General features: G+C 31.3%; 2 protein-coding genes across 6 annotated transcripts; both read right to left on the bottom strand.

The window, feature by feature from the left end:
- Positions 1 to 91: 91 nt before the first annotated feature.
- On the bottom strand, positions 92 to 3,142 carry LOC107018120 (uncharacterized aarF domain-containing protein kinase 1). Of its 5 annotated transcripts, none has more exons than XR_001456590.2 (3): positions 1,492 to 3,142; positions 610 to 925; positions 92 to 526 (listed from the first exon to the last, which is right to left on the bottom strand). XR_001456590.2 is itself a non-coding variant. In XM_015218505.2 (2 exons), exons 1-2 carry the CDS (start codon positions 3,088 to 3,090, stop codon positions 884 to 886), a joined length of 1,641 nt encoding a protein of 546 aa, XP_015073991.1. In that variant the 5' UTR covers positions 3,091 to 3,142; the 3' UTR covers positions 92 to 883. The 5 variants fall into 5 exon arrangements, 2 of the variants coding, with proteins under 2 accessions (XP_015073991.1, XP_027772212.1); XR_003577872.1 differs by having other exon boundaries at positions 610 to 747; XR_003577873.1 differs by having other exon boundaries at positions 92 to 506; positions 610 to 747.
- Positions 3,143 to 3,455: 313 nt separating this feature from the next.
- LOC107017937 (65-kDa microtubule-associated protein 6) lies at positions 3,456 to 10,216 on the bottom strand. Its single transcript, XM_015218235.1, has 12 exons — positions 9,511 to 10,216; positions 8,525 to 8,728; positions 7,092 to 7,355; positions 6,159 to 6,374; positions 5,933 to 6,088; positions 5,597 to 5,756; positions 5,362 to 5,513; positions 5,137 to 5,224; positions 4,981 to 5,054; positions 4,825 to 4,899; positions 4,214 to 4,560; positions 3,456 to 3,802 (listed from the first exon to the last, which is right to left on the bottom strand). The coding sequence occupies exons 1-11, from the start codon at positions 9,586 to 9,588 to the stop codon at positions 4,225 to 4,227; spliced, it is 1,803 nt and encodes a 600-aa protein (XP_015073721.1). The 5' UTR covers positions 9,589 to 10,216; the 3' UTR covers positions 3,456 to 3,802; positions 4,214 to 4,224.
- Positions 10,217 to 19,500: the final 9,284 nt, after the last annotated feature.

Raw genomic sequence — 19,500 nt, 5'->3', positions numbered from 1 at the left:
AGTTCAAAAACTGCATCAGGTGTGATAAAAGTTCATTGCTATATGTGCATATGACTTAAACTAAATCATAGTCACAAAGTACAAAGTATCCTTCTCTAAGAAATCAAAATTAGATGTCTTCAATTGTATCATTGTCATTAGAACTAATATACATGCTGAGAAAGAAGAGACCATCATAATTACATCGAAATAGCTACACATGTACAGGACTAGACGAATCGTTAAGAAGCACGGTCCTCTCTTCCAATTATAATAAGATGAAAATAGGAGGTACATCAACCTTCAATGAGTTTTAATAGTCACCTGGACATGTTTTCAAGGACAAACACAGTTGGGATGATCGCGTCCACACTTTCTTGGTTTTCATGGGTCGTTTTTCATCACTCATTGTGAGCCAGAAGATGGTGTAACTGTGATTCATCCCATTCCTATGGCAGCACAGCTGCAAAAGAACGCACCTCCATCGTACAGAAACACTTCTGTTTCTCATTGTCCCAAGCTAGAGCCTTGTCAATCAAACAGATAACTGAGCGTAAAAAGCCATTGACTTTCATTTCTGCCGATGATCCAGGATTAAATGACATCATTGAAGAAGCTAGAGAATAATACCTGGAACTTAGTCACTGTAGTTCTTGCTCTTTCTGCGATTACTGATTGTGACAAAGCACACTTCCAGATTGCTTTTCCATGGCCTTATTTATCATCAGTTTTCGTGAAAACTGTTTACATTACAGCAGCGGGCAGCCTCTAGCAGTATATGTAAAGCAACAACCTCATAACTCCGATAATAAGCTATCAAATGGTGCTTTATAAGCACTTTTCTACCTATTTTCCCTCGGTATAATTCTTGGGTATTGTCATCAAACCAACCCCCATTTTGAGCTTAATGACCAATATATATTCTCGAGCACAGCAAATATAAATTCTACAAACAGCATATGGTGGTGAGAGTCGGAAATCTAGTTGTGTTCTACTGAATGCAGATAAGACAAAAGGTCACAAGTTCCTAATGTGAAAGATTGGCAAAATATTGTTGAAAAATACTTGTTGTAATTGGTAAATATCATGTCGATATATTTGCGCTAACAAGAAGATACAACATTAACAAATGCTCGAAGGGAAATCAATTTTTTTTATGTAGGGCAATCCCAACTTGTGCTGGCAGATAATAGAATGTGATGCCATTAAGAGAAAAGATCCAATAGCTTTTGGAGGAGAAAAGATTACTATAAAATTGCAATTGACTTTACAGGTTTTCGTCTAGTTTTAGACTAAACATGAGGCATGACACAACACTTCAAAGATGATTGGATGGAGTTAGTAGAAAGTAGAAACAGACTTTCCTCTCTAGAGTTATAGTGTACCACCTAGAGACATTTGTTTAGGAAAGCTTCTTATGAGGTGAGTGAATGTAGATGAGACAATTTCTTCACTATTACAACTGGCCAGACTTAATTATGCGGTCAATAAAGAACAGTACAAGTTCCTTACCAGAAAACCAGCTGAGGCAAGAAAATCTTTAAACCTCCTAGTTGACGTGTGTTTGATGTTTTCTAGCCATGAAACAAGCCCCAATATCCCAAACAGGAGTCTTAGTTGGATGTATCGGAGGCCAATCTTGAATCTAAAGAGCACAACTTCTATGGCAGAATCAGATTTAGAGTCAGCCTTCAACGAAAGTCCATAAAGTGCATACTCAGCATATGCTAGTAACCTGACTCTCAAGGGAGCACCCAACTTGCTCGTCAGAGATCTTAGGAGCCCATCGGTCCGCAATACTGTGAGAAAATCGGTAGGCAGAGATTCCATGAAGGAAGATATATCCTCCATTTTAAGTGACTTCAGTTCCTGCTTCAGGTTCTTCTTTTCTTCAACAGACATTCCTTCGCCCAGTGCGGACTTACTGTCAATTGTTCTTCCTGTGAATATGACAGGGAAGTATCTCGAGTACTTCCCAACACCAAAATATTCTCCTATCTCCTGGATTTTGGCTGGGTCCTTAACTACCAAAGCCTCCCAAAGCTCGCAATACTTCAATCTGAAATCCTCATTCAACTGTTTACAAATCCCGAAATCCAACAACACTAACGAAAATCCATTCTTCCCTTCAGGAGAAACCAATATATTACCAGGATGTAAATCCCCATGAAGAAAACCATGAACAAAAATCATTTCTGCAAATACTTCTGCCAAAGTTTTCGCAACCTTGACTTCACTAATTCCTCTTTCCTTCAGAAACTCCAAGTCATCGACTTTACGACCTCTGCAAAACTCCATTGTCATAACCTGCCTTGTCGTAAAATCCCAAAACACATTCGGAACCCTAACCATAGAATTATCCTTAAAATTTTCCCTAATCCTCTCCAAATTTTTAGCCTCTGCAATAAAATCAAGCTCAGATGCAATAGATTTTTCAAATTCAGTTACAAGCCATTGAAACCTATATCCAGGGAAGATCCATCCAACCAATTTCGATAACAAAGACATAGTTACAAGGTCAAATTTCATTTGATACTCCAGTCCAGGATACTGCACCTTCACCGCCACTTCCTGACGGTCTTTTACTAAAACAGCATGGTGTACTTGAGCAATAGATGCAGCAGCAACCGGAACCTCATCAAAGGAGAAAAAAACCTCCGATAAACAATTTAAACCTAAATTACTAACTAACACTTGTTTAATCGATTCAAACTGAAAAGGAATAGCATGATCCTGTAATGAAGAAAGTGTTGTTGAGTATTCTTTTGGTACTTGCCTAATGGCAGCAACAAACTGACCTGCCTTGATGTAAATACCTTTATTTGCTTCACACATCGTTAGAATTCTTTTCGCTGATCGTAGATGCAGTTCGGAGAGAGTGAGGCGATAGTCGTCGGCGTGAGGATTGAGTCCGTACAGTGAGAACTTGTAGTCGATGACAGTGGAAGTTATGGTGAAGAGAGCTCGGGAGGACCGAACAACGCCGTTGATGAAAGGGGAACCAGTGGAAGAAAGGAATGAGTTAGGAGTTAGGGTTTGGAAAGTAACTCCGCCGCCGGCAATGACGCCGGCGATCAGGTATTTATTGAATATCCGATGCCGGGTCACCATGGTTGGGTACCCGGACCTTGAGATTTTATTTTATCCCATTTATAAGCCAAAATTACACAAATTGCACTATTTGATTACTTGTACAGTTTGATTTGGATTTTTTTTTATCGTCGAGAGTCTATCAGAAACAGTCTAACTTATTTCTATATAAATTGAAATTTTGGATGAAGCAAACGCAATCTTTATAAACTTTTCTCGTGAAATCACACTAGATATGTTATTATTGTTATAAAACTACATAAAACATTCATAAACATCAAAATAATATGATAATCGAGATGGTTCCTTTTTAGAGTGGGAAAACAATGATCCCAACACTTGAGAGAATACAATTTCACCCAAACAAATATGAGTAGAAATGATAGTTGAGCATTTGAATGTTACAAACTTTATTGGGAGCTAGAAATATTAGAGGTCCTATGAATTCCTAATAAATTCATAGCAATAACATTCCACTATATGTACATGCAAATCACCAACAACAAAAAAAGAAGCTCAAGGTACATATTGATCAGTAAACATCTATTTAAACAGAGAACTTTAAAGTCACTATTATATCCACAAACAATATCTATAGTAACCAGCAAAAGTCACTAACAAAAAAGTCACCAAGTGCCTAGAACAGCCTAACAGCATTACAGTAGTGTACACTCCCCTTCACTATTCACAAATTATGAGGTTATATGTGGCCTTGGATTATGTGATCATCTCCCTGCAAAGACATAAACATGGTGAGATGCAACTGATATAGGTTGAAATAAGACATTCAAGTGTAACACGAAACATAAAGCTTCTTGAGCTTGTATGTAGTTCACACTTGAAATGATATTATGGCATAATCAAAAAGGGGAACGAAAAACAACATCCTGAGGGCCAATGGCATACAGTTCAAAACTAGTAGATGATGGAGCCGTTTCTACGCTCTTCTACACTTAAAACCAGGTTGTCTACAAGAAGGGATTCGTGATGGTAATTGAGGGGAAATTAGAGAGAGCAAAAGAACCTACACAAGTGCTTTTTATCTACAAACATCTCAAAAGATGATCTTGAAGTCCTCCCAAAGTGCGATAGCAGAATTTTACATGATAAAATTTCCAGAGTAAAAAGAAATGCAGCAGCTTACCAACTGTGAATTCAGCCTTGAGGTGGAGATTCTGGCTCAGAACCGCCAATTGAAGAAAATGACATGGTATCTTCCTTTGCCATAGCCACAAAGTTGAGAGGGACAGTAGATAGTCTTCTCATTTCCTTGAAATAGGTATTCTGCCGCCCAGAGTAAGAACGGGGTGTTTGAAGCTCTGGAGTTGCACAACCAACTGAGTTTCGGCGTGGTGAGGGGGTGACTGACCCGTTTCCATTTGTATGGAATCCGTTCGTCTTCCTAAAGCTGCTGCTTCTTCTTGGACTAGGTCTAGAACCATATATAGATTCCTTCTCTGCCAGCAGCATATCTTGGAGTTTCTTCTGATCCTGTGTAAAAGAAAAGATAAACATATATTTTCAAATCATTACTTGTAAATCATATGGACTAAGATGCTCCATACTTAATATCATTCTCTCATCTATTAGACTCAATTGAAGCACCCATTTAGTACAAGGACAGATCAAAAAGTAGTATTTTGTTATTATACAACATAAGAATTCCAGTTAATATTTAGATATCGTGCATTCCATTAGATACATGTCTCATATAACAATTCAGCATTTATTAGTAAATAAGGGTAATGACAGTACCCGCGCACGTTTCTTATCCTCTTCTTTCTGATGTCGACTCACTTTGTAATCCTCCAATATTGACACCAATCTCACCTACAAGTACAGCCAAATCCACTTGACCAACAGCAGAAACAAGGAAAAAATCTGAAGTTTCTTATCTGCAAAAGAACTCACCCCATCGTACAGAAACAACTTCTGATTCTCATTTTCCCAAGCTAGTGTCCGGCTAATCAAACTGTCAACCATACCTGAGCATAAAATCCTTTGAGTACACTTTGTGTCAATGATTCAAGCTTAAATGACACCACTGACAAAGCTAGAGTAGAATACCTGGAATCTTAGTCACTGTAATTCTTGCTCGTTCTGCTCGCTTTAGATTTATATGAGCACCTCTTCCACCGCTGTAACGTGTATGATCCTGACAATATAAAACTAATCAAACTATAGCTGATGTAAAGTTTTTGTCAACAATAGAAACTAAAGTTACTAGAAGCGTTAGTTAGTACGAAACGGAGATTAGCTACAGGAAATCGAATGGAAGTAGTTTTTACTTACCAGGTTATAATCTTCAAGCCAGTTTTCCTCATCACATGATGAAAGCCACCGCTCTATTTTATCCATAATTTCTTTTCGGCTTAAAGCTTCATCCTTTACTTTGTTTATTTGTGCTTCAATATTTGCCAGGAGTTCACAAGGATCCACAAGACCTTCAAATGGAGATTGAGCTCATTTCTCTGCATTGAATCTCAGATGAACAAAGCATTTAACGAATCCAAGTCAGATGTCTTACCAGAGTCAATCATTGCACTGGATTTATCAGCAGCAGTACTTGAATCAGGTTGTATATGGGTTCTACAGCACAAATCCTCCAGTTCTGCCCTCCTTTTCATCACCAACTCTTTCATTCTGCTTGCTTTCAACTTGGTAAGCCTCCCAACTTCTGCTGATACCTAGCAACGTCAAAAATAACATCAAATCTTTCTGCAAATATATATATATAGGAACTATTAATGATTACAATTTGGAAAAATAAGCCCACGAAACTGTATGCGGAAATGAAATAAAGGGGAAAAAAGAATAGACCAAGAAATAGGGAAAAATTAAGAGGTAAAAAGTGTTTGCACACCTGTTGAATAACCTCCAATGTAAGTGCACCTGGTTCAACAACCTTTGATTCAGAAATGTCAAGAAAGGAAATGATCCTTGATAACTTACACCTTTCTTCTCTCGTTGTATCCATCAACTTCCAAAGCTCAAACAGAGATCCCGCCACGTCCTTTAGCTGCATTATTGATGAGATTAGATAGCAAATAAAGAAAAGACAGTACCATCCATATCTAGGAAAATAATACCTTCTGATATCGAACTTTTCTTTCTGTTTTCAGTTTAAGGATAGCCTGGTCTAGACCTTCCAATGTACTGTCACTGATGTTTGTGTACTGTCCCATGCTTGTCTCGTGCAAGCTAGGATGCACATTGCTTACAGTTTCACCAAAATCCAGCCCAAGAACACCGCACAATGTATGAACCTCATTCACACTGTCCAGAACTCTTTGGACACGCACAGACTGCATGCAGAAGCAATCATCATTATTCAATTTTCTAAAAGAAAGACAGGCGTCTTATGATAAACTAAAAATGCACCATTCATGATGATTAAGAATGCCATGCTGAACCACATAAACGCAAAAAAGGATTTTCAGTTATATACTGTATAGCTTTTAAGAGTGCTGTAGATGAACTGGATCCTATAGAAGTGGACTAATGCGATAGAAGAGAAATGGGAACTAAGCTACATCCATGGACCAAGTTGACAAGGCAACTTACAGAATTGTATATATCACAAGAATAATGATACACAAACATCTATACATAACCACCAGGGAAACCAGTAAACACTAGCAAAGAAGATAACTTAAAGAAACCTGTCTCTCACAATGTTTCAAAGATGCTTCAGCAGTAAAGAAAATCGTTATTGCATTATTTAAAAATATTACCCCCTCCATCTCAATTTATGTGATGGTGTTGAACTGGGACACCAGTTTAAAGAATGAAAGGAGGACCTTTGGAACTCGTGGTCTAAAACAAGTCATACATATTTGGGTGGCCATAATTAAATCATCTCATTAAGGGAAAATGAGAAGTTTAAAGTTAAATTATCACTAAATAGAGAAAACTGTCATTCTTTGGAGACTGACAAATTAGGAAAAGCATAAAAATTGAAAAGAAGAGAAAAGTAACTAAAAAACAAGATACAATTGAAATACAACTTTGTCCACACATACCTTCTCCTTTTGAAGAGCACGTAGATGGGATTGGCATTCAGAGAGCTTTCTTGTCGACAAGTCATGTTCTTCCAAGTTTAAGGTGCTAAGGGAATTGACAATATTACAAGACCCTGAAATCTCACTAGTTATTTTCTCAATTTGCGTCTTTATATCTGCAAACTGCTTAACTCTCTCATCTTTCTTTGCTTTTAAATCATCAACAAGAGGCATGATTAACCCAAGCTGCTCCTTCAATGAAGCTGACATCTTCTCTGACTGTATCTGTTGTGACCAGAAAAGCAAAATTAACAAGCGAAAATATGGATAGGTTGTTCAAAAAGATTCCAAAAAAAATTTTCAAAAACCAAAACTGAAGTTGTTTGGTTCCTGAACAGTTCTGGTTTTAGAAAACGAAGAAAAACAAAGCCTTGTCTTCACTTTGAAATCAAACCAAAACTAACCCCTTCTCTTTTTCTGTAATAGGCCAAAAATGTTGTTCCTTTATTTATACTTAATTAGTTGCACCAAGTGCTCAATATACGTGTTGCAAAAACAATACTGATTCCCTTGAATTTTCAGGGAGTCTATGAACTCACAATTACATATACATCATAGACAAACTTCACATTACACCAAAAATTCAAGAGATGATTAGTGCATATGCTTTCTTTCCAAATACGAAACAAAGCAGTAAACTGTGCTCGAAACTTAATTTGATGAGCAGATGAGCAAACATCGCAGGGTAAATCTTCTAGGCAGAAACAACTAAAAAGATTAGATGTTGAAGATACTCAATGTTGCAATTGGAGACTTTACAGGGTTAGACAATATGAGCAATCATTCGTCCAAACAACAAGAGTACCTCTTAAATTAGCCACTCCACACGATCCCCCAAATCCAAGAAAAATGAAACAACTAGATCACTATACTCCTTCTCCATATCTTTAGCACAATATGAAACTTTCAATTCTTTAAATATTAACTATCTATGAAGTTCACCTTGCTACACTAATAAATCATGAGCACATGAAATATAGAATTCATGAGATGGATCATCCATATATTTCTATTCCAAGAGAACTTGACAGTTCTGTCTTCCATTTGTGAGATTCCTGTTATTTGGAAGATAACAGGAATCACGCTAGTTGCTTAAGATATGATACAACAGTACATCCTAGAAGAACCTCTAAGCTGTAAGCCTTGGGGGAAAAGTAACAATAACATCAAAATACCCACTTTGCGCGAGTTGAGGCATTGCTAAGGCTCCAGGAAAGCAATCAATTAATAGTTTTTTGGTCTGTGTGATCAAAGAAGTGCCATTTCACCAAAAAGGGGACGCAGTACTAGTAACCATATGAAAGGAAAAATATAAACAAGGGGGAGTAGAGGACTTTCAAAGATAAATCATTAACTATGATAAAAGTTTCCACATGTAGGGAAGTGTTCCTTACCGGTGAATTAATGTTGTGTTCACCAAGAGCAGCCATTAAGGTTGCAAGCTCAGCTTCTTTAGCTGCAACAGACTGATGAAGACGTGATTTTGCATTGGCAGCTTCTTCAACTTTTCTACGATAGACTTCCATACACTCTCTTTCCAGCTCCAACAGCATACGGTCTTTATCAACTTCACTCTCTCCAATATCAGTCCATATTTGCTGGACATCACCACCAACCAGACTCAATACACATTACAAAAATCAGGGACCAATACTGCAGTCTCTCACATACATGAGAAACAGCAAAAACTAACTACTATTATTCCCTCCCAGGTGCCAACTTAATCACCCAGAAGCCAGAAATCCCTATAGGAACTCCCATCATATTCACCCAGTAATTCTATACAGGAACTACAGGAAATCTTGGACACAAAATGTTATCTTTTTCACTAATGGTTGTAAAATTCCAACTACAAAATCAAACTTGAATCAAGCATTTGTTGAAGCCATGAGAAAGACAAGAACAAAGGAAATCCCAGACTAAATCATATAAGCAAACTTGGATTTCATAATCCAAAAACAAACAGTTATTTTACATAAACCATTAATTAGACTTCAACTAACTTAAAAACCCAACAGCAGAAACAACTACTTCAACTTAATTGAACAGACATTATAAGTTATAACTACCAAGCCATAAATAAACTGCACAATAAATAGTCTCTATGCTTAAAGAAGCATTTCACCATACTAACCAAAGCCCCACCTCAAATCAAGTAAAAGTCTCCATCTTTTTCCTAAAAAACAAAAAAATGAAGAGAACAAAACCAAGAAAAACAAAACACCCTTTTTCATAAGCACCAAGAAAAAAACAAAAATTCAAGAACTATATACAAGTAACTAAATTCCCCACAGACAGAACATTTAATCAAATGGATTTCAAGAAACCATGTACAGTAAAAAGTAGTAAAACAGAGAGTAAGAGGAGAAAGAAAAGAGACCTGCAGTTCTCTAAGTAAAGAGTGGCAAGTAGAGCTTGTACTATGAGCATTACTCGTAGGACTTCCAAAAGCCATCATTTTTACTATTGTTGAATGATTATATCAGTACCCTTTTAAAGAATTTGTCCCTCAAAGCTTCAAAAAAAGACTAGTTTATACTTTTCTCTTCACTCCTTGAAGTCAACGTCAGTAAAAGAAATGACCATGAAATCATCAGCAACACTTGTTCTTCCCATCAGATCTGAAGTTCCCAAACACCAAGAACCTCAATTCTCACCACACCCACTAGAGTACCAACTACAAAGACTACAACTTTACACTTAGTTTTTGTTGTTTTTTGCTACTTTTTTGCCTTTTACTTCAAGAACTGAAACAAAAAGTAGAATTTAGAAGAAGTGGGTACGAAGGAAAGTACTAAAAGGACAATAAACAACAGCAACAAAAGAGAAAAACTGATTCTTTTACTCTGTTTCTAAACAAAAGTGAGAAATGGAGAGTAGTGAGGAAGAAGAAGAGTGAATGAGGGTATTTGGGTTAATGGGTCGGGTCAAATTACAAGCAATGTAAACGGATCTATGGGCATTTAGCTCGGGTTTCAATGGTGGTTGGTTCTCTCTCTGTGGAAGAAGGAGGGAGTGAGCAGTGATTGCTTCAACAGCTTGAAATGCTCTGTATTTGTTACTACTACTATTCTATTCTAAATTATATATTTCTTTGATTTTTTTTATGTGTGTTCGATATTCGTATTACATTTTATTTCGATGGTTGTTATTCGTCATATTGTATTATATAGTTTAAATATCATATTTATTTTGATATTAATTTAAATTATATTATATCATGTCGGTTAAAACTATGATTAGATAATGATGAAAAGATTCATTTTGTGTAACGATTATTTGATGTAATTAACGTCGTTATCTTAATATTTTTTTCTCATTTTTTCTTACTTATTTTTTAATCTTTACATTTTACTATTTTTTCTATAAATTCTATTGTATCGTGTCGGCTAAAACTATGATTAGATAGTAATGAAAAGATTCATTTTATGTAACGATTGATTTAGTGTAATTATTACATTGATACTTAGTATTTTCTTCTCTCTTTTTTTCCTACTTATTTTTTAGTCTACTCATTTTATTATTTGTTCTATTTTTTCATAGTAGTTTTATTTTATATCCTACAATTTTTTTAAGATTTATCATTTAAATTATAAACATGTGATATTATTTAACGATGAAGAACGATATAACGTAAACGTTGTATTCATTAACATAATACTTCCTCTGTCCCTTTTTACTTGTCCACTTTTGAATTGACACACATATTAAGAAAATAATTAATGACATGGTGAGTTTATCATTTTACCCTATTAATTATGAAGTGGATGAAAAAATCTACATTTTTCAAAATAATTAGTCATTTAATTGTGGATATAATAGGTAAAAAAATTGTCCGTTCGTGATTTATCAAAATGGACAAATAAATTAGAATCAACTATAAAAGAAAAAGTGGACAAATAATTAGAGACGAAGGTAGTAAAATATAATATGTCGAGTTATAAAACAATATATAACAAACACTTAAACAAAGTGTTAGGATGTAATTAAGTTTCTATTGGATCATAAATTTTGAAGTTGAAACTTGAAATTTAAATTTTTTAGGTTGGAAGTTGAAAAGTATTTTTTAGAATTTGATGAAATTTTTTTAATTAAAAAACTGGTTAGTGAACAAATCGATTTTTAAAATTTTAAAAATGTTTGAAGTCAAATTTCGTGATCAATTAAATAGTAACAGATTAAATTTTGAAATCTAATTCAAAATATATTGTTAAACACTAACTAATATGATTACGCATTGTTTATAAAAAAAAAAGAAAAATATTTTACCATTTTATCGCAATATGATAAATCATTTGGTTATCAAGATGCAATATAACTCAATCTAAAATTACTGCACTACAAAAAAGTCATTAATTATATAGAAATTTCCCCAGAGATTAATATAAAAATTCACAAAAAATTTATTTTTCTATAAATTTTCATACTAATTATCAAAAAAATTCGTTGCGATTTAAAAATTTATGCCTTGTTAGATTTAATATTTTATGGGAATGTGGAATGCCTGCATTAAATATTCATCTATTTTGTTTACTAGTAATATAATTTATTCATCTTCCATGGTGTATGTGCAACAAGGATTAGATTTTAGTAGGATATTTTTTATTCTATATCTTAGCCGTTACATTTCCTTTTTATATTTTGGAGATATTTTCTTATTTTTTTATTGTAGAAATTTGACCAAATTTATTAGTTTTTTAAGTTTTTTTAAAAAAATTATTTATAATTAAGTTATGATCCAGTGATAAATAGTACTCTTTCATCAAAAGAGATCTCGAATTCGAATATATAAAAATTTTCGACGCGAATTCAGAGTTAATTGGACTTCAATATAAATATCAAACATCAAATAAAAACTCAAAAAAAAGTACATAAATACTAGTCCTAAGGAGTTATTTCAATACTACAAATTTATAGATAAATTTGTAACTACTATTTTATAGTGTTCCTTGTGGATATTTTAACCTTTGAATAATTTGATAAGTGAAAAATTCATTAAATTATTATGTATATAAATTAAACCTCAATAATAAATAATATAATTAATGAAGATTTAACAAAAGTCAAGACATGAAAAGTTTTGAGAGGTCCATCAAAACTCACTTTATTTTAGTGGAGAATTTGTGATAATATTAGGTCTCTTTTCATATATACATCAAAAACTCTATTTTATCTTAGTGGAGAATATGTGATATTAGGTCTCTCTTATTTTTTTGGTTATTTTTTAAAAAAATTATTGGGTAGTAGTCTAGTACATTGGAATTTAGATATATAAAAAGAAATTACTTATTTTTTTGTCTCAAATTGTGTAAAAAAACATATTTGATTAGGAACAAAGTTTAAAATAAAATGAATTTGTTTATATTGCAACGTATATCAAATAGAGATCGATATTAAAAGCATACAGTTGTAAAATTTGAATCTAAGAGGTCAATTGCTCCCGATTTCATAAGCATATATGACTAATCTTGTGAATGGTCGATTGTTGAATGCATCTTAAGCATACAACAAGAGTCTTGCGACACAAAAGTTTGTCTCACATATTTATTTTACGTAATTTTATAAGTGCACTCTTAAAAAATAATTTTTAATTTCATCATTTAATATATTGATTTGATAATATAGAAATTATTATCCAAGAATTATTTTTCACATTTTTTCTATACTTATTTTAGAGGATAAGCTAATTTAATTCTAAAAAGGTACGAAATAATAGGAGAAAATTGGTGATGATAGAAATTTAGAGCGAAGAGATATCTCTATCAAATTTTAAATACCTTTTTTTTTGAGCCGATATAATAAATTTATCATAAAAAATATAATTAGTCTTTTAATTAAAGATTTCAAATACAAATTTTACGCCAGAAACATTTTCTCCAAAAAAGAAAAAAAAACTCTATTCGATAAAGATTTATTAAATCATATTTTAATGCAAGCAACAAATATAAAATGACTTTTTTTATTAGAAAAATTACTGTTTATAAACTTATAAACCATGTGACTTATCCAATTTCCAACGTGAAAAAAAAAACATAAAATTTAGAAAATGACAAATAATTTTGCAGTTTGGCCCCTCTTCTTAAATTCGGTTACTGTTTAGCCCCACATTTATAAGAGCTTCACCTTCACGTACCACTAAAGCGCGTGAGTAATTAGGATATTATGTACCTCATAGCAATCCAGAAGTGATCCAGCTGGTTAAGAAGTACACTTCAAGGCCAAAAGTTTTAATGAATTACACTTTACACCCCATATTAAATTTTTAATCTTCTTTTGTTTGGCTCATGGCTAACACACCCACGTTTGGTGTCCTTTCATGATTTTTTTTCCTTCTAAAATTAAAAAAAAAAGGGGGAAATATCACGAATTTGGCGCACTGAATGAGGTTGTGGTATGAAGTTGGAATCTCATGACATGTTTAGAAGATATGCATGTGTGGGCATACTAAGAGTGACAAGATCAGTAGCAGGGTTATCCCAGAGAAGGTGAAGTGGTTTTATGACGAACTAGAAGCGGTACGGAGATGATTTGACATGTGCATGGGAGGTGCATCTACGCTCCAATAAGGAGATGCATGTGCATGCACTACAATAAAAAACAATTTTTAGCGGCATTGAATATTGACATTAATAAAGAGTGTTAACGTCTTTATCGGTATTAGTTAAGTGTCATTAGAACCAATGTCGCTAAAGGCTTTAGGGACATATGTAAAGAGTGACAATTGCCGCTGAAAATACATATTTAGCGACAATTAAGAATTAAATGGCGCTAATGGTCATTTTTGTTGTAGTGATGCGACACAACTTTATATTACTGATGACAATACTTTAGAAAGGAAGATTTGGAGCTGTGTGGTAGGATAGAAAGTTAGTAGGAACTCATGAGTGTTGTCTTGCCTTGCGAAGGTTTAGTGTTTATCGTAAAAGTACTAGTCATATCCTTGTAGTTATTGCCATATATTTGTTTATTGTATGCTGACATACTACTTTATTGTTATTATTGCTTTTCTTTTGTTATTGATTGTTATGTTTCCTCTATTGTTTTCTTCTTCTTTTATTTGAGTTTGCTTGAACCGAAGTCTTTTGAAAACAGTCTTTACTGTAAGATATTGATAAGACTTGCGTACACTCTATCATAATCAGACGGAATAAAGAAGAAAATCTTCAAAGGGACCATTAGATATGATTTATCTTTCAATTTTATGATAATCTTGGAATGATCGGGAAGGAGTAATAAATATTCTTTCATAATTAACTAGAAATTTTGAATTTGAGTCCCACTTAGATATGTAACGGTTTTTATAACAGAGTATTTTACTCTAAATATAAAACTTTTCAATATAAATTTAAATTTAATCAAATCTAATTACAAATATAGAATACTGAACGAAAAAAGTAATATATGCCTCAATAGTAAAAAAACAGTTCCTAGTTTATGGTAAATGCAATTATTTTCCTACTTTTTAAGGCACCATAAAATTTACTATAATGCTAAAGTTAGTTTACTTTTTCTTTTTATTTTTACCCAATCACATTTGGTTGTTCTCCCAATTAATTAAATATTAACGAGTCACCTTCATATTAAAATAATTTATATATATTATAGGCTTGCTATCTTCTTTTTTTTTAAAAAAAAATGTATACTTTTTAAAAGTGTTTGAGTTAATTAATCATTAATAGTTGTAAAGTTATAAAGAGTGATTAAAATGATGAGACATATGATTCTTCACCAATCATATGATTACTAAGATATAATTTCAGGTGGTAAAGGATTTTAGTATTGATATTTATTATTACTTTTTATTTTTGTAAGCTACATTTATTACATTGTAATTTTATCACTAGGATTTGTATTGATATTTATTAATATTATTTATTTTTGTAAGCTACATTTATTACATCGTAATTTTATCAGTAGAATTTGAATAGAATATATATTAAATTTGATAAAAAAAAATAACTTAAGTAAAAACATATTATTGATATCGATGTACGTAAAATTAGCTTGAATTGCACGTAAGAAAAACGAATAATTTCACTATACATATCATGCTAATACGTACATATGGCACTAATTAAAAAACTAATTTTTCCTATTCTTTAGTATAATTGCCATGATAATTAGTTAATTAGGTTATAATCATGCAACAAAAAGTTGGCTCTTGTGGCCTACCATGAAATGATTTAAATTTGACCCGAATAAATTAGAGGATGAGATAATGTATGATTAATTGGTTGTTAGTTTTTGATTAATTTTATTATCTTTATATGCTCTCATGTCCCATCTATAATTAGGACTTTACTATAATAATAGATATAGATTACCTAAAAATGTGTTTATAATTGCTTGGGTCAGTGTTGTTTCTAGAATTGCCATATTATTATTATTTTAAGTAAATAATTATACACCTAAATGTTTTGTAAACTCAACCTCCAAATAGAAAAAAAAAATTTCTTACATTCTCTTTTTCAGTTTTTAATTTTTTTTTATTTTTTGAGATTCAAATCATATTTACTTTATATAATATTAAAAAATATATTCTTTTAATCATATTGACACTGAAAAAGTTACTATTTTATAACACTTCTATAATTATTTTTAAATATTTAAATTTTTAATTTTAAATATTTATTAGATTTACTAAGAAAGAACTTAAAATCTTCACGTGGTATTCTATTTGGACATATAACTATTTTGATTTATTTTTGCTTCCAAAAAAATATTTGGATTACAATGTGTCAAACGAAATTCTCATAATTAGAGGAGCAGAGTTAATAATTATTAGCTCTTACTCAAATAGTCCATTTATATCAAATTCATAAATTGATTTTTTAGATCTAACTCGACTCACAAATAAGATAAAAATTTAAGTACCTAATCAAGTAAGTTACTAATTAGGTTAATTATATGCATATTTTATTTGTTAAATAAAGAGAAAATGCACAAGTATCCCTCAATATATGTTCGAAATCTTGGCCTACGTGACATTATCTTGTGGGCCCAGCACGTGTTGACATTTTTTTCAAGTTAGTGCCACGTAGACCAAAAAGGGATAGAAAGTTATCTATAAAATAAGTTCAACAGATAATAGGACCTTAGTATAGTATAAGTAGGGGTGTTCGTGGTTCGATTTGGATCGGATATTGATTAAAACCAAAACTAAACCAATTTAGTCGGTTTTTTAAATTTCTAAAACCAAACCAAACCAAACGAAAAAAATAACCATCGGTTTTGGTTATTGTCGATTTGGTTCGGTTTTTCTGGTTTAGTCAGTTTGAAAGTAATAATTCTTTTGAGGACATACGTTTCTCGATAGACACAAATACCAAGTACATGAACACTCTACAGAAAAACTAATTTCGATTCAGTCAAGCAATTAAGCAATATTAGAGTTATCATTACACGAACAAAGTGATTTATTTAAGATAAAGTGTGACTATTTTATGCGAAGTACATTAAGTAAAGACTAAAATGAATTTTGATGGACTTGGATTTGAGATTGTTATACCTTGGTTAAACTGTTAGGCTTGAAAAAATGGTAAAGTTAAAGCCTTAAGTTAATTAAAATTTCACAAAATATTTTTAATTTATTTATAAATGATATATAAATAATTATAAAATTTATATATCTAATCTATCGGTTCAGTTTGGTTATTTTTGCACTTATTTTTTGGTAAAATCAAAACCAAACCAAATACTATCGATTTTCAAAATTTAAAAACCAAACCTAATCAAACTAAACCTGATATCGATTTTTTTAATCGATTTGATTCGAATTGCAATTTGATTCGATTGTTAACCATAACCATGAACAGCCCTAAGTATAAATGTGTAACTGAAATTTTAGAAAATTACTTATGCATTTTTCCTTAAATAAAATATACTAAAATAAAGTTATATATTTTAATATGTTTTTAATAAGGAACCCCATCGACCAACCAATTCAACATGATGGTCTAAGTAAAGTCTACAAATTGCAACTAATTGCCTATATAATATATGTTGACCATTTAATTTGATTTAATTGTCAAACTTTTTGAACTTTAAAATATTTTTATATCCTCAATTTGAACAAACAAAAATGACAACTCATTTTGCTTATAATGTTCATGCAAATAATATATTTTTATTCCCTCATATTCCTTATTTTATGTTGTTAAATAATGATATAACCAAGTACACATGCATGATTAACAAATAATTAATATATTTAGCTAAGTACAAATTAAATTTTCTTGTCAAACCTTTTTAATGTACCGGCAACTTAATTCTTATTTGATCCATGTTGGTTGTAGTTAGTTATGCGTATATCTGATTATGAGTTTAGTAAAATTAATAATTTTAATTTCATATTTTACATTGAAATTTTAAATTTTTTCTTAATATACATAAATAATTTATTTCAATCAGTAACCTATTTAAATTTGTTCATGCAATTATTTTCCGTTTCTTAATTTTTTTTAAAAAAATGGAAACAACATATGGTTGTCCCATTTGACTGATTTTTTGGAACTTTGTCAAGTGATTTTTTTTTTGTTTTTCACTTACAAAATTATATTATTTTCAGAATAAATAGATAATTAACATATTTAGACTTAATTCGACTTTTTAATTTTTTTTTCAACTTTTTGACATATATTATTCTTTGGAAAAATGATAATTCTTTAAATGTCCAAATTAAATGTCTACTTAAAATCTTAAAACCACCTCAAAATAATCTAAGGTTCATCAAGCTCCTTAATTATTTGTTAATCACGTGGGATGCTCGTAGTTTCCACATACTTCTTTAACAAATTCAACTAATTTATCTGTCTCAATTTATATAATCAAATTTAAAATATGCGAGTCAATAATGTTTTTGTTTAAGTAAGACTGCAAGCATAAACTCTTTAAAATAGAATTTACTATTTTAAATAAAATACATACACACATAGTACTATATATATATATATATAGTCAATAATTCAAAACAATTGTCCTAAAAAAATTGAGAAAACTATCGTCGAATAAAAAAAGATAAATATATCCTCGAACTAAATATCCTGCATCATACTTTTGAGATATTGAAGACTTTGTCATTCAAAAATTAGAGTATGTATACCTTTTATACTAACGAATATATATATATATGTCATAATCTTATCCACCGACATGATATTTATTAAATATCGGATCGACGGATAAGATTGCATGTGCCACGTGTCCCTATTTAGTATTTTATTAGAGTGAAGGGCATATATGCTTTTAATTTTGGACGACATGAGCACCAATGTTTAAAAAATATGACGGAGGTATCTGCTCATCATTTACAATAGTTTGAAGGTATATTTATCCTTTTTTCTCAATAAAAAATAATTTAACTCTTCAAATGGTATTATCTCCAAATAAAATGAAACCGAAGAGTAATTTATTTTTAAAACATCCTCAATTTTGTCGTACTTTTTTTTCTTTCGATTCCTCTTGTTGATGTGATATTTTTCCGTTTCAATTTGTTTCGTCTTTTTTTTTTATGATAATTTTTAATTTTATGTTTCGACATGACATACTTATAAGATTTATATATTTTTAATTTAAGACTATAAAATTTAAATTTTTTTTTATTTTTTTCGTTTAAAAACGACAAACAAATTAAAACGGGAAGCATCTAATCATGGCGTTGGGACAATGATCTGATTTGTTACTACAACCACCTATGTTAGGTTATTATTATATATTATAAGGTTTTATATTTGACTTGATATTTGAATAGAGACATTTCACCTTCTATATTTAATTCATTCTTATCCTTTACCTGTTTATATTTCATATGAAGAATAATGATTAGTTGGTAGATTAGGACGGAATAATACAATTAGTTGGTGGTTAATTAATTAAATCAAATAGATAGATAGTGATATGTATTATATATATATATATATATATATATAAAATAGATTATTAGTAGTTTCATTTAGATTAATTAATAAACAATTTTCTTAATTAATTAATGTAATTTTTGTTATGAATAAGTACAAGAGCTATCATCATCATTTCAACTATATCACACGATGGAATGACGTGAGTTAACGTAAATACACAATAATGTATGTGTTTTAGGTGATTTTTTAATTTAGGTGGGTATGTATATTTGGTGAGGCAAGGTTTGGACGGGGTGGAATCAGGTAGGGTCGAGGTATTCAGTCGATTTATTTTTTTTGTGGAAAATCATATTATTTATATATTGTTATAATTCTATTTATGCATATATAATAGATGTTGAATCTTATTTGACGACTTCTTTTATTTACTTCATATTTTCAACTCCTTTTATGAAAATTCTGTTTCACCGATAAATTTGGAAAAGGTGGACGTGGACGGAGAGGCCAGAGTA

Source organism: Solanum pennellii, chromosome 4 (genome assembly GCF_001406875.1).
Source record: "Solanum pennellii chromosome 4, SPENNV200".
In the NCBI taxonomy this organism is placed as follows: Eukaryota; Viridiplantae; Streptophyta; class Magnoliopsida; order Solanales; family Solanaceae; genus Solanum; species Solanum pennellii.
This window is presented reverse-complemented; position numbering and strand designations above follow the sequence as displayed.